Source organism: Parasteatoda tepidariorum, chromosome 8 (assembly GCF_043381705.1).
Source record: "Parasteatoda tepidariorum isolate YZ-2023 chromosome 8, CAS_Ptep_4.0, whole genome shotgun sequence".
NCBI classification, from domain to species: Eukaryota; Metazoa; Arthropoda; class Arachnida; order Araneae; family Theridiidae; genus Parasteatoda; species Parasteatoda tepidariorum.
The window spans coordinates 89,609,519-89,624,118 of record NC_092211.1 but is presented as its reverse complement, the minus strand read 5'-3'; the positions used below and the strand labels follow the sequence as shown (position 1 = coordinate 89,624,118).

Below are 14,600 nucleotides of genomic sequence, written 5' to 3'. Positions count from 1 at the left end.
ATTGGTGTTAATTCTTTTTAAAATCGCTTGAAAAATTTAATCTGTGCTCTACCTACAGGCCCCCCAAGTTCACGAGTTTGCTCTCTAACGTTTAGAATTTTTCATTGAGTTGATAAATTATTTTTGGGTTAAGCATTTTACTAAACATGAATTTTGACTTGTGTGTAGAATAAACTAAGAAATTACTGTTCTTGAACTTTAGAAAAGAGAATCTAATAACAGGTTGTATTTTCAATCTAGAAAGATTTGCAGTCTCCTGCAGTGTCCAAAAAAGGTATTTTGGAAGATAGACTCTCACCTTGGCATGTATCATCTTCTCAACCTGATACGTACATCTTACTAACAACTGAATTATGATACTTCTTAAAGATTCATGATACATAATGTTCCTTACAAGTAGGCTGCTGTGAATAAGTTTTATCTCATGGACGGGCGTTTTAAAAAAGAAAACTTTTTCTACCTACCATCTTAATAACAATGGTTTTTTAATATTCCAGAATTTGCCTCTGTTAGCATTTGATACATTCCAGAAATTTATGTTTTTATATTTATAATTGTGTGTGTAACAAGTATGAAATAAAAAATATATATTTATACTAAATGGTATTTTTAATAAATTATATAAAAATAAAACATTTACTGGTAAAGAAGTAAAGCTTATTCAGAAGAATGCCTAAATTTTCAACATAGTTATATATCACACCACATAGTTCAAACATTATACATTGAAGTTATGTAAATGTGTATAAAAAATCGGATTTGTTGACAGAACAGATGAGAAGCTACGATAAAATACTCAAAAACATAATACTGCTACAGAAAACCTAATTCACAAAAAAGAAACATTATCACTGCCTTACAGCATTTCTATGCGGATAGCTGGTGCCAAACTTCTTCTTACCATATTCGTTCACGATGCACACGTGCTGCAAAAATTAAGAACATTTATTGTTTCTCTTACAACTAAGCGACTAATATAATAGAATTTTAAAATCAAATCTAACAGAATTTTTGTAATGCATGTTTAAAAAAGGAAAACTCTTATCCTTTCTTCCTGAATAACTAGAACTTTCCAAGTTTTTGAAAGTACATGAATTACAAATTTCATTTCACCCCCAGAAGCAAATAGAATTGTGGATTCATTTCCTATTGAAATTAAATGATGGGAGCTAAAAAATTATGAGTGCAAAAAACTGTATGAATTAAGGAATACCTATCATTCAATGAACTATTTCTGTTTTTAATACATGTCAGAAAAGCACTTAAAATTTAGGCAAAGAAATAATATTTTTTCATGCAATGTTGAATTTTTGGTGTAAGCATATAACGAAAATAAATAAAATAAGTTTGTTTATAATTCTTTTTGGTAAACCATAAACCATGAGAATTAAAAAAAAAAAAAAATAGAAACTATTCTTGAATTTAGTTATTTTCAGGTATTAAATTTCGGGTATTTTTTCAATATTTAAAAAAGAGATTTTACATATACAGGGTACGTAGCCAAATCTTTCAACAAAGAATAAGCACCTTTTAAGCAATAAATATTTTTATGCTCTATATACATTAAAAAAATTCAAAATAATTGACAAGGTAAACAGGGTTCCCACGGTCCTTGAGAGTCCTTGAAAGTCCTTGAAATTTTTTGTTGCTAAATTTAGGTCCTTGAAAGTGCTTGAAAAACGTCTTATGTCCTTGAAAAACTTGATAGGTCCTTGAATTTGTCCAATACTGCTGGCGGCCCTTTTTATGAAACACCCGCGGATCTTTCTCGTTCTTTCTGTTTTGTTCCCGAGCTCTCTTACGTGGTTTTTAACGCCACCGTTTCTAACCGGGCCTAGCGTCTTGGTGTCTGCCAAGCGCGCGGAGCACAGCAGACAATCAATGCGTTCGGGGCGAGACTCCACTTCATCTTCTGTCGCATATGCTTAGATCTTCTTTTTTCTTATCGAAACTGGAATACTCTCGAATTTCGTAACAATATGTACCTTGTAGTTTTCAATAAATTTGCCGTTTTACCATCCGCACTTGTCCTTACGTTTGCGTCATTTCAAAACTTTATTGTAAAGCGTATTCGCAAAGGCACGGCTTCGTATTTGTGTTATGTAGTTTAGACTAGTTATGCCTGGGAAGTGCTATTTTAATCCCCAATGGATGGATAATCAAGCTTATAAAGAATGGATTTTATCGATGCCCGAAAAGAAGTTCAGAGCCAAGTGCCGATTATGCATGAAGGAGATCGATATCGCGAAAATGGAAGAATCTGCTCTGAAATCACACATGAAAGAAAGGTAAAACAAAAAAGCAGTCTCATGCCCTGAGTTCTCTTTTTCCAAAGACATCAACATCTAATTCATCTGGTGTAAATACTCCTTCAACATCGTGTGCCCCATGTGAAACAGAAACTTTAGTGGCCGAGGTAACATTGTCTTCTTATCTGGTCAAAAGGAATGTGCTTGATGCTGAAATTCTCTGGAGTCTGAAGTGCATCACTAGTAATTATTCATGTAACTCCTGTGAAGGGATTAGTAAATTGTTCTCCAAAATGTTTGCTGATAGCTGTATAGCGAGACAATTTTTTTGTAGTGCCACAAAGTGAGCCTATTTGGGCTCCTTTGGATTGGCACTATACTTCAAAGGGATTCTTATAAATGAGCTGAAGAATGTTGATTGCTACACTGTACTCTTTGATGAGACGTTAAATCAGTCTCTACAATCTAAGCAGATGGACATTATGGTAAGGAATTGATAATAAAGTTTGCACTAAGTATCTTACCTCCCAATTTATGGGTCATGGAACTGCAGAAAATATTTTGTCCTCTTTTTACAAATGCATGGATGATGGTTAAAAGCTCTCTAAAATACTTCAATTATCCATGGATGGACCCTATGTCAATTGGAAATTCTATTAGAAGCTTCAGTGTGAATTAAAAGAGAAATATTCCCACCAGGTCATATTCATTGGCAGTTGTGGATTACACATAACGAATAATGCTTTTAAACATGGTGAAAATGGGATATGTTCCTTCTAATTTTTATTTTCAGAAAGAATTGTTGCTGCATAACATTTAGAGAAGGTTGTGTAAATTATGGATGAATAATTTCAGAAACGATGTTTAATAGAGGAGAGGAGGGGGTTATGGAATAGTCATGGAATATGGAATACCTAAGATTTAGCTCTGTCTTTCATGCAGCCTTCACATGGAAATACACAGGATTAAAGGATTTCACCATTAACACCTCATTACCATTAGTTATAGATTGTGCTGAAAATGATTTTGTGAATTAATATGTAAAACCAGTAGGGTTGTTTTTAAAAAAATATAAATTTTAGTCCATAATACATATACTCTCTTCTCTCTATATAGGCAAAGCATTTAGGTATTATATTTGAAATTAATTATTGCCACAACAAGCATTGTTGCTTCTAGTAAAATAGAAGAGAATAATTTTTAAAATTGGTCTTAGATTAAGGTCCTTGAAAATTTTGTTGAGGTCCTTGAAAAGTCCTGGAAAGTCCTTGAATTTCAATCTCATCATAGAGTGGGAACCCTGGTAAAGAATAAAAACATTTTTGAAAATTGAAAATTAAGCCTTTTTTAAAAACAACCCATGAAAAAAGCACTTTTAAGGGCTTTTAAAAAATGAAAATCTAAAATAAGCACCTTTAAGCACTTTTTAAAAATGTTACGCATCACGATATAAAATTTTTGGATTTATATTTTCAGCTTTTTTGATTCTTTACCAAACTCATCCCTGTGGTATAAATCAATACATACTAAGTTCTACAAAAACTATTTAAAAAAAAAAGTGAGTTTGAAACAAATTTTGCTAATAGGAGGTGACGTTTTCATCAAGTCTGACAGCTGCATAGAGACAGGAAAAGTTCCTGTTTTGTTAAAGTTTGGTTTCCCCAAATGAGCTATTATTAAATCACCCAACAACGTGAATGCTTTAGTAAAATACTTAAATTGCGCTTTTATGTGAAACTGCAAAGAGGAAGAATATCTTCAGAAATTTACTTATTTTTAAAAGTATTAAAAATATGTAATAGCAGATCATCCATTCTTAAATTTGAGAGACAAAAATTTTTGATCACATTATCAGTCATAATAAACAAAATAATATGAACAAGTACATCATATTACTGGAAGTCTGCTATTACAACAAATTTCCTATGTCCAAACATACAAAATCGTATGTTTGTAAAGAGTTAAAAAGTATTTACCTTTTATTAAGCCAAAAATATAATTTTTTCTGTTCCTTAAGTGAGCAATATTATATGAAAAATGTTTAAATGAAGACATTTATTTCTGGTATTAATACAAGAAAGTAAAAATCACTTTTTAATGCCGTACGTTTGAGACCACCGGCTAAGTTATCATTTTCCAGACAAAAGAAAAGTTCTTTGTCTACTTTTAGAAATCCTGCTTTGCCAAACACTTAAAAAATTTATTGTTGACAATATATCTATCATTATTATTTATCTTCTTGGCAACTTACAATTAAAATCAGCATTCTCTCTGATCGAATGACGTCAAAAGCGATTCACTCATTTTCTTTTTGTAAAAACTTGTTACGATTTTGAAACTCGTAGTTCAAACATTTTTGCCTTTCATGAAGTCTAGAGCTATATAATTCAGTCTACAATCTGTAGGCAAAACCAGTTCACTCGACATACGTATTTTAAATCAAAATAGTTGTTCAGAACAAATGAAAAAGAGATCTTATTTTAACATTAAAGACAAGCTTGATAGGATTACAGTTTTATCTGCTATTATAAATTGTCATTATAACTGACTATTTGAATACTTACATCAACATCTCTAAAATATTCGTTGTAATCAATGGCATACCCAACAACAAATTTGTCTGGAACTTCAAAACCTGTATCTGAAATTGGAAGGACAAATTACTTAATAGGAGGGTTACACTATGACTTTAGCAACAGAATAATTTGTTACTTACAGTCAGGTCTGTAGCAATTTCCGGCTGTGCGTTTTACGAGTAAACTGAAAAAAATAAAGGAATGAGAAATTTTTTAATTTTATTACAACTAATGATATGATAAGTGATACTGAATAACTTATTAAATACAATACTCTAGAGTTGAATCTTATTTTACTAAGTCAATTCAAATAGTGGCAAAAGATGTCAGTATAGTAGCCAAGCAACTACTAAAGCTACTCACACATTATGGATGGGCTAACAAATGTTAAATTTAATGAATTTACATAAAAATAAAATTATCTAATCAAAGTACAGTTAAGTACTTTGATGAAACAAGACATAAACTAATGACCAAGAAATTCCAATTTCTGCATACTTTTTCAGAAAAATGGGACCTTATGAAAAATAAGATTAATCCTTATTTTAAAGATATTATATTTTCGATATCTCAAAGTTGAAGGGAAGCTAAGAGTTTTTAAGATAGCAAGTTCAGAACTAAATATGATCTAAAAAGTCGAAAATATATTCGAAAATATTACTCTAAAAAAGTAGAAACATAAGAATAACTACTAATAAATATGTATGTAATAATAGTTGACTTCAAGTCTAAATACAACAACAATAATTTCATTTTTAAAAGTAAGATTATGCGCTAAATAGAAAGAATTAGTTTACTATGAACTGACATTATGATTTTTTCGAAAAATTTAATTTTCTATTGTGAAAAAAATTCGACATAACAAGGTTTTGAGAAAAAACCCTTTGACATAGGAACTGAAATTAACATGTGGATAAAAATGTTAAGGGGAAAAATATTTTTTTGACATAAGGTTTTCGAGATATCGAGAGTATACTGTACATGAAAACTGTGTAATTTGATGGTTAAAAAAATTATAACAACTTAATTAGTAAATGATTAAGTTATTTCATAAGAAAATAAAATCAAAAACAAAGGATAATAAAAAAAAGGTTAAAAATTTACTTATTAAAATATTTTTTTTTCTTTTATATATATGGATAAAACATATATAGAAAATAAGTGTCCTTTTGGAAGTAATTTTAAACTATTCTTCAGTAGCATATGTTTTCTAGTGTAAATGAATAAACTAAGAAAATAAGTAAACTCAAACTATGTCAGTAGTGTATATACACAACTACATAATATTTAACAGTATGTTGTATTTATAGGTAAAAAATGCATGTTAAGAAATAACTCACAAGATTGGTATTAAAATTGATTTACAAGGAAATATAATGTTACCTTGCAACTTTAGCAGACTTCACATGATAGGTTTTTAATAGTCTTAGTAATTCTTTAATGGTACGGCCAGTATCAATAACATCTTCTACTATCAAGACGTTCTGAAATAATAGACAGCTTTTGAGTTTCAAAGAACATATAAAACAATAAACTTTCGTTATACTATGCTCCATAAGAAAATTAATAATGAAATTAATTGGGATGAAATAAAAGGGAAGGGGGAGAGAATCCGGTTGATTTTACCAAATGAAAAGTTTGTAAACCACCAATTGTATTTTGAAAAAGATATTTAATTTATGATTCATATTATTGGAGCAATTATTCACACTAACAGCTGCAAACTTTTTGATTTGTAATGAACATTTGTGGAGATGAACTCAAGAAATTTTGGGTCCGCAGTCGAATTCTGTAACCACTATGGAAAAAGGCTGAACATTTTACAGTTTTCTCTTCTTATAGAGAAAAGAAGGGGTCAACATAAACGTCAAAAGTGAACAGGTAGCATTGAAATACTAAACATTTTACAGGCCTTTTATCCACACTTAGCATTATAAAGAATATATAAAAAATATTAATTGAATAAAGTTATTTTGCATTAAATGTGAATTATTTACGTAAGATAAGCAATAAAATAATTTAAACTCAATTTTTATACAATGAAATAAAACAACAAATTAAGTGCATAATGTGTCTGAATTAGCTTAAATCTGTTTATTATTGTTGTAAAAAATATGTAGCTTAATATGACCAATGAAAGAAGCAAAAAAATTGAAATTAAAATTTTGTTAAAAAATTGAGCAAATGTATATTGTGCAAATACAAATGTATAGTATGTTATGATTAGAAATTACTTTAATTATGATAGCAGGAACTATGCTCCTGTAAATAATAGTTTGTTACATGTATTTCAAACTGATTCTAAAGTAGCAGAATTTTGAGACAATATTGTATATAATTTCGTATCCATTCTCTACTGTATCAATTTCTAGTCAGAGTAAAATGAACACACTATTAAATCATAGAGCAGTTCCTATTTTTGTATAAGTATTAAGTTAAAGAAAAACATGCAAACATATAGTAAGAAATTATGCAAACCTTTCCTGTAAATTCACTTAAATCATCCACACCAATAACTTGAACATCATCGCTAATATCATCCTATAAAATTCAATTTACCATAAGCATATTAAAATTTGAATATTATAAAAAAATAATTTGAAATATCAATCATTACATAGAAATATAATTTTTTCTTAATCCTGTTAAATTTATAACTTCAATAAGTAAAGCATAAAAAATCAACTAATCAAATATATAAAAGTATTCATATTTTAAAATAAAAATAGTAGTATATTCTTTTAGAATTTTACTAGTTTTAATAGAACTTTATTACATTCTATTAGAGCCTTACCAGTAACACAATAGAAAAATAACCTTAAATGAGATCACTTTTTTTAAAAAGTCAAAATTAAAACTAAATAAAATAGCAGATTCAAAAAACTTATTCTCTATTTGTTTTACTTATTGTGCAGAATTGCTAATTTAAGTCTCCAATTCAGTAATAAGCTAAGCTAAAAAAATCTAATTTGGTATTTCTTCTTACAAGAAAATTTTATAATCATAAGTAAATTTCTTTTATTAAACAGAAATGGGGAGTATTTACAATAAAACAAAGAGAAATTAGCAAAGTCTAGAACTAAATAATATTAAGTTTTATTATTATTTTAAGAAATTATATTTAAGTTATTTTGTACATTTGCACTCAATTATATTTATGACAATCAAAATTTTTTTTGTAAAAGCAGATACTGTGTCAACAAATGTTATATAATGAATAACTCTAGATCAAAATAGATTTTATAAGATAAAAATCCGTCATATTTTCAAAGTAAAACTCAGATCTTTATGAACACTTTTTTTCTCTCCATTCTTTCACTGTTCAGTTGCGCTTCATAGGCCAGATATCCATAAAGTTATCAAAAAATTTACTAAAAAATAAACATTTAATAATAATAAAAATTTCTATAACTGTGTAAAATTATTTATATAATTCTTAATAAATTTTAATTTATTATTATTATTAATAAAAGAAATTTTTAATATTTTCCCACTATTATTTAAACACTTCTAGAATTATAAGAAGAATATTAAAAATTTCTTTTTAAATCATAGGAATATTGTTATAATAAATAATGTTTAAATTTAATTAAAATTAAAAAAAAAAGTGTGACCAAAAGATTTGTTTTTTGGTTAATTTTTAGGTACATAGAGATAGCACTAACATAGAAACATAGATATATGTACATAGAAAAAAAATTATGGAAATTAATATACACCAATGTTTACACGGCCATAGCAGAATTTTATTAACAATAAACTTTTTATTATTTATAGCATTACAAAATCTTTGGTAACTCTTTATAAGATATATTTGACATCATTTATAAAATACATTGAATGAAATCTTTATAAGATACATTGAAATCATTTAAGATGCAAAATAAAACATAAAAACAAGATACAAAACAATGGAAAGTAAATGTTTTTAATAGTTAAGTCTAACAAATAATTCTTTAAAAAAATGGTAATTAAATATATAGAAAGAACTGTAGGAAGAATAATTATTTACACACAAAAAATATAAACCATGATATCAGAGATAAAATTCTAGCTATAGAGAGACATTTTAAATTAAATTTGACAAGTTCAATGATAAAGCTGTAACAAATACATATAATTTCCATAAAAACATTTATATATTTATTGTATTCATATCACATAAGCTGTGTAACACTGCATTCTATAAAAGAATAAATGTTCATACCTGCCAACCCCAATTTTTGAAATTATGAAAGATCCACTAGAAAATTGGAGAAGAAAACACTTAAAATACAGAAGCTTTTCTGAGGTTCAAAACGTTGTAAATTTATGGTAATTAAGAACATTAAATTTTTCCATTTTGTAATTTTATTTTTATACAAAACGTCTGCTTTCTTTCTAATGCCCACCGATTGACACACATCATTCAGGTATCAGATTTGTCGGCCACTCTTTCAGGGGAATCATATTAGGTGCTCCCACAGTAATAACAGATAGAATGAAAGAAAATCCATGCCATGTCCCAGCTCCCTGACCACTACGCAGTCCGGTCGGCACGTCTAATTATATATTGAATTTCACTTCATTTTACATTATAAAAGAAAAGAATAAAAAACTCTAACCTAGATCACTTCCAACAATATGCTTAATCAGAGCCGCGATGGCTCAGGGGATAGAGCGTTCATCTTCCAATGAGGTGAACCGGGTTCGAATCCCAGCGAGGGCTGGTCGACACGAATTCCGCATCCAGCTTGCACCGTCTAGAGTGCTGACGTAAAATATCCTCAGTGGTAGACAAATCATGGGTTAGAGTGGGAACCTTTAACGGGGGAAGTTTAATGGTTTTCCTCACCATGTAACGCAAATGCGGGTGAATTCCATCAAAAAGTCTTTCATGAAGGCAAAATTTCTCCCAATGCATGATCCAGAAGTTTCCTTTGTCTTATAGATTGGGTTCAAATTGACAAGGCTACGGAGTTGAGCATTAGTAGTCGTAAACTCAAAATTAAGTCACCTGTTTAATGACAGTTACGAAACAGAACATAAAAATATGCATAATCGACTATTACAAAAGAAAAAAATTCCAAAAACAAAAAAAATCACACACTTTTGTCAGCTTTAAAGATATGACGTGAAAAGGTCAATTTTTAATCGACTTAAGGTAGTTCTGATGTGATAATGAGAGGATAAACTACAGTAAAATTGAATTAAGCATGATATTATTACCTCACGCTAGTTACGAATTGAGGAAGTTCTGGAGTAAATACACACTATTTTAAAACTCCGATTTTTTTAAAAATCTGCATCATACGTGTGAATTTTGAATCACGCTGATTCTTTTATGAATCTATGTGATTTTTCAATCAGTTTTTAGGCAGTTGTTATTATCTATTTCAAAAGGTTCATAAAGTCGTGTTATTTTTTAATGCGATCTTATTGGGAAACGTATATTTCGATCGTGCATTCGTATAATTACTTATGGACATCCTCAATTCCCGCAGATTGCAACATATTTCATGTAATCTTTTCTTATGTTATTGTTGCAGATTTTTACACAGTTTTTAAAATCATAAATTTTTCTTTGATTTTATTACAGCATGCAAATATAGTAATGTGCATTTTTGAATTAACATTTTAGTACAGTTGATTCATTCTTGTTGGTTTGTCTATCTTTCTTTCGGTAATTTTCACAACTGATAGGCTTTTAAAATCTCATTATATATACTAATATGTTGATATGAGAGACACACACGAATTTCCAACTGGGCAATCAGTTTTTGACATGTTCAGTTCATATCTATTTGTATTGTGTATTGTCTTGTCTATCATTTTTTAAGTAATTACCACTTCAATGATTTCTACAAGGTTTTTAAAATCCTGTTTAGTATTACAACATGCAAACTTCCAACTGTGCACTTCAGTACTTATTTTCCTCATTTGATTTGCGCTTTTTCGACGGTTTTTGTTAACAAATTCTATGTGGATTTTAAAATCTTTGAATTTTTAGTTTGATTTATGTACGTCAATAAATTTATCTTGCCATGTTATCAATCCATGTGGATTTTCTTCAAATTTCTGCAGTTTTAACTCTTGTCGATCATTTTCTTGAAAAGATAGAGTTTTGGATTTGTTGTTATGGATTTATATACAAGATTTTAGACCAGATACGGAAAGGCGAAAAACAGGGATAAATGTGGAAGAATTGGGAACTATGAATTTGTAAAGTTTATTAGTATTTTACGTAGAATAATCTATAAATAGCATATAATACATAATAATTCAATATTGTAATGTGTTTGAGTATTAAATAGCAAATTATTTTACAACACTTTAATCTACAGTTAGTCTTTCTTTCTCTTCTAAGTTTATTTTGAACATTAAATAATAATTTACACACATTACCATCTCATCATTGCTACAGATAAAACCTTCAATTTTAATAAAATCAGACTTAATAAAAATAATTACAGCCTTAAGAATACATTTATAAATTAAGCCAACCCAGTATAAAAAATTTTTAAAAAAATGCTTTTAAAAAAATGTACGAGTTTTAATTACCTTTACCTTGTAACTTTTGATGCGGATGAAATCTACTGACATACGTATGGTGTTGCGTGTGGCAAAGTGGTTATACTTCTTTATTTGGTCAATAAGATCAGTAAAAAACTTATAACCTCCTTTTAAAACACAAAGAGCACAAACGGGTTCATTCCCTAGGTCTTCAGCAATATCCTGTGCTAGCCTCTCGATTCTAAAATGAAATATAATACAATCTTATTATGATATTTTAAAAGCTATGTATATTTGTTTTGATCGTATGTGTTTAGGGAATGTCCAGATTAAACAAATTATTGACTAAGTACCAAAATCAAATCATTAAGTATTTTTTGCTACCTATTATACTTGGAAATTTTTTTTCTTTCTCCTATTGCATGAAACTTGTTAACAAATCTTAGATACTTTAGTATCCCTAATTTCAAATCAGCAATCTTAAAGAACTGGCTTTTTTTTTATTTTTAAAAAAAGACATTTTAATCCATTTTTGCCCAAATGTACAAATTTAAAAATGCTTTACAACCCAAAAAGTTCTCATACAACTTTTGAAGAGAGTTAAAAAAAAAAACTATATAATTGTTACAAGTTCCAATTCCTTTCAGAGAATTTAGTAAATGGTATTATATAAGCTATTGCAAGCTTATATGTTGTACTACTTATAATTTTTCTTTACCTAGGTAGAATGAAGAAATTAAAAAAAATAGTGATAGGTAAATTCATAGAAGGAGAGTAACCGGGAAATTTTTTAGAGAGTTGAAAGCCCCGGGATTGCATTTCCAGAACTTCAAGTTATAATGAGATGTCTTCAGTTGATAAGAGAACAAGATCTGACAGACCGTAGTCTGTTCAGGGCAAAAGAGGAAAGGATCTACTGGAAAGCTAGACCGAAAGTTCAAAAAAGACCTTGGATGCAAAGCTTAAAGAAAAAGTATAATTCATGGTCTTTCATACTCAGCTAAGATGAAAAGGAATCAGATGGTGTAAGAAATTATTGCATGGCACACTGAGAATGAGTTTGACTTTTCAAACAGGAAACTATTTTTTTTACAGCAAAGTCTCTACATCCAAATGATTGAATAGGGTTAATTTCTATTGATAGAGCCATGGTGGCCCAGGACTTCCAGTGGAATTAAAGCCCACGATCATGATCATCATATGCTTCCCTAATATGAACTGTTTCCTCATTTTCTTATTGCAAGCTTGAACTATATTTTAACCATTTCGTTTTTTAAGTTTTATTTATAGAGATGAGTTCAGTGAGCTGTCATTTCTTGCAAATTGTTACACATATATAGATGTTATTTACAATTAGGGTCAAAATACATCTTACATTTTTACGATGACAGTTTTATCTTACTCCTATTGGATTCCAACATAGCAAATTTTAGATTTTAAGGCTACCTATCAGCAACAACAAAAAGTCGTGCAGACCTGATTTATGTAACATTTTAAGTGCTTTCCTAACTCAATAATTATCGTGGTTTGTTTCCAAAAGCCAGATTACAATGAAATGCAAATTTCACATTGATATAATAAATGAAATAGCACAATCAATGCTTCCCTCGTGGTTCAAATGACATCCTGATGAGGTCTCAATATCCTGAGTTCAAAAGCTATAGAAATTATTTACTCATGAACATTGAAGTGATGTTGGGAGGCCTCAAATCTCTGGGGCAGGATAAATGATGCTCCGATTCTGAAGTACAGTTAAGGATTGAATATCTGCTTTATGGATCATTGGTACATTTTAATTTTTGGTAAAGTATATATTTTCAACAAAAAAAAATTATAAATAAATAAATATTGCAAAAGTTTGTGGAAGCAGTTTAAAAACATAAAATATATGTAATTAAATATACAAAATTTCAATATACATAATGACTAACTTTGTTTTCTGCGACAAACAAAATTTATTTACCATATCTTTATTCAAGAAAAAATAATCAAAACTTTTTAGTTCTATAAAGATAAAAGTTTAAACTAAAGTAGATATAATACAATTTTAACAGACAGACAGAAAAAAAAAATTATTAAGTTCTTTTTTTCAAATTATATCAATAGATATACAGAAGAGATGCAAATCTTAGAACCTGGGACTCATTTGTTTTATGGACTTTTGTGATAGATAGATCATTTCACTCATTTTTAAACTAACCCAATAAATATGACAAGATTAGTCTGGAACAAATCAATCTTAAAATATTTTTAGTGACAAAGATTTAAAACACAAAATATGCATTTAAGTATTCATTATTTGCAGAAAATTGTTTTTTGAAATTTTCCACAGTATTGCTTATAACTAGTAACAAATGAATAAATTTTGATTGATCTAGCTTTTGAAATTTAGATCTCTTAGAAAATAATGAAAAAAAAGTTAGTTTTTGCTATAGAAATTTTAAACAGCAAATTTCATTGTTTACTCCCACAAAGGTAGTGTGGTTTATGAAGAATTGCGGTTTATTGAGTTGCATGATATAGATCTTCTTATGTATATTGTAGCATTTATTTACAGAAAATAATTAACCGAATATAACAAAATATATTTTAAAAACAATTACAGTTAATTTCAAGCCCTGCACACAATAATTAAATTTAGATTCAGGCCTCACTATTATTTAAGAACAATTTCTTTATATAACGGTAATAAAGAGTCATTATACCTGTCCCTTATTACCCCACCAGGTAACAAGACACATTCAAGTGCACCTTCATAATATTTGGGTATGCAAAAGAAATCAGGGTGATAACCTTTGTAATCATCTGCGATCTAAAAAAGAAAGAGAGAAGAAAAATTTTCAGCACAGATTATGATAGTTAAATATATATTTTTATCAAAATGAGTAAGGTGAGAAGACATCTTAAGAACAGCCCTCAAATTTTAAACAAAAACTCTCAGAAAACAGAATATGTGCATACAAGTGTCCTCGACTTTTTCCGTAAACTATCTTTTTAAATACTAAAAGACCAACTAAATGTCACTCGGAAGACAGAAAACCTTATTAGATCAGAGTGCCCTATCGAAAAAGAAAGATACTCACTGGGTTTAAATCTATGTCAAGATGTTTCCAAGAGAGACACAAATAACCAAGTCTTAAAATCTATCGCCCTGGAGACTTTACACTTACTGTACCCGGAGCACAAATGGCTACATATATTCACAGACGGTTCAAGATTGGCTGATGACACTAATGCAGGAGCCGGAGTTTCCTGCAACCTTTTTTCGTTTTACACCCCTATT

The 14,600-nt window shown here is 28.9% G+C and overlaps 2 protein-coding genes across 5 annotated transcripts in view; one reads left to right on the top strand and one right to left on the bottom strand.

The window, feature by feature from the left end:
* Nucleotides 1-601, top strand: part of LOC107443299 (band 4.1-like protein 5) — a 59,445-nt gene extending 58,844 nt beyond the window's left edge. Inside the window, exon 15 of the mRNA XM_016057117.3 lies at nucleotides 241-601. Coding sequence (XP_015912603.1) covers nucleotides 241-357 — 117 coding nt within the window. The 3' untranslated portion in view covers nucleotides 358-601. The remainder of the gene's footprint in view (nucleotides 1-240) is intronic.
* LOC107443300 (hypoxanthine-guanine phosphoribosyltransferase) lies at nucleotides 591-14,129 on the bottom strand (the record flags this gene model as incomplete). Of its 4 annotated transcripts, none has more annotated exon segments than XM_071184378.1 (7): nucleotides 591-926; nucleotides 4,814-4,890; nucleotides 4,966-5,009; nucleotides 6,209-6,309; nucleotides 7,304-7,366; nucleotides 11,366-11,558; nucleotides 14,023-14,129. In XM_071184378.1, coding segments are annotated over 7 exon segments (663 nt in total), but the record flags the coding sequence as incomplete, so codon positions are not given.
* Nucleotides 14,130-14,600: the final 471 nt, after the last annotated feature.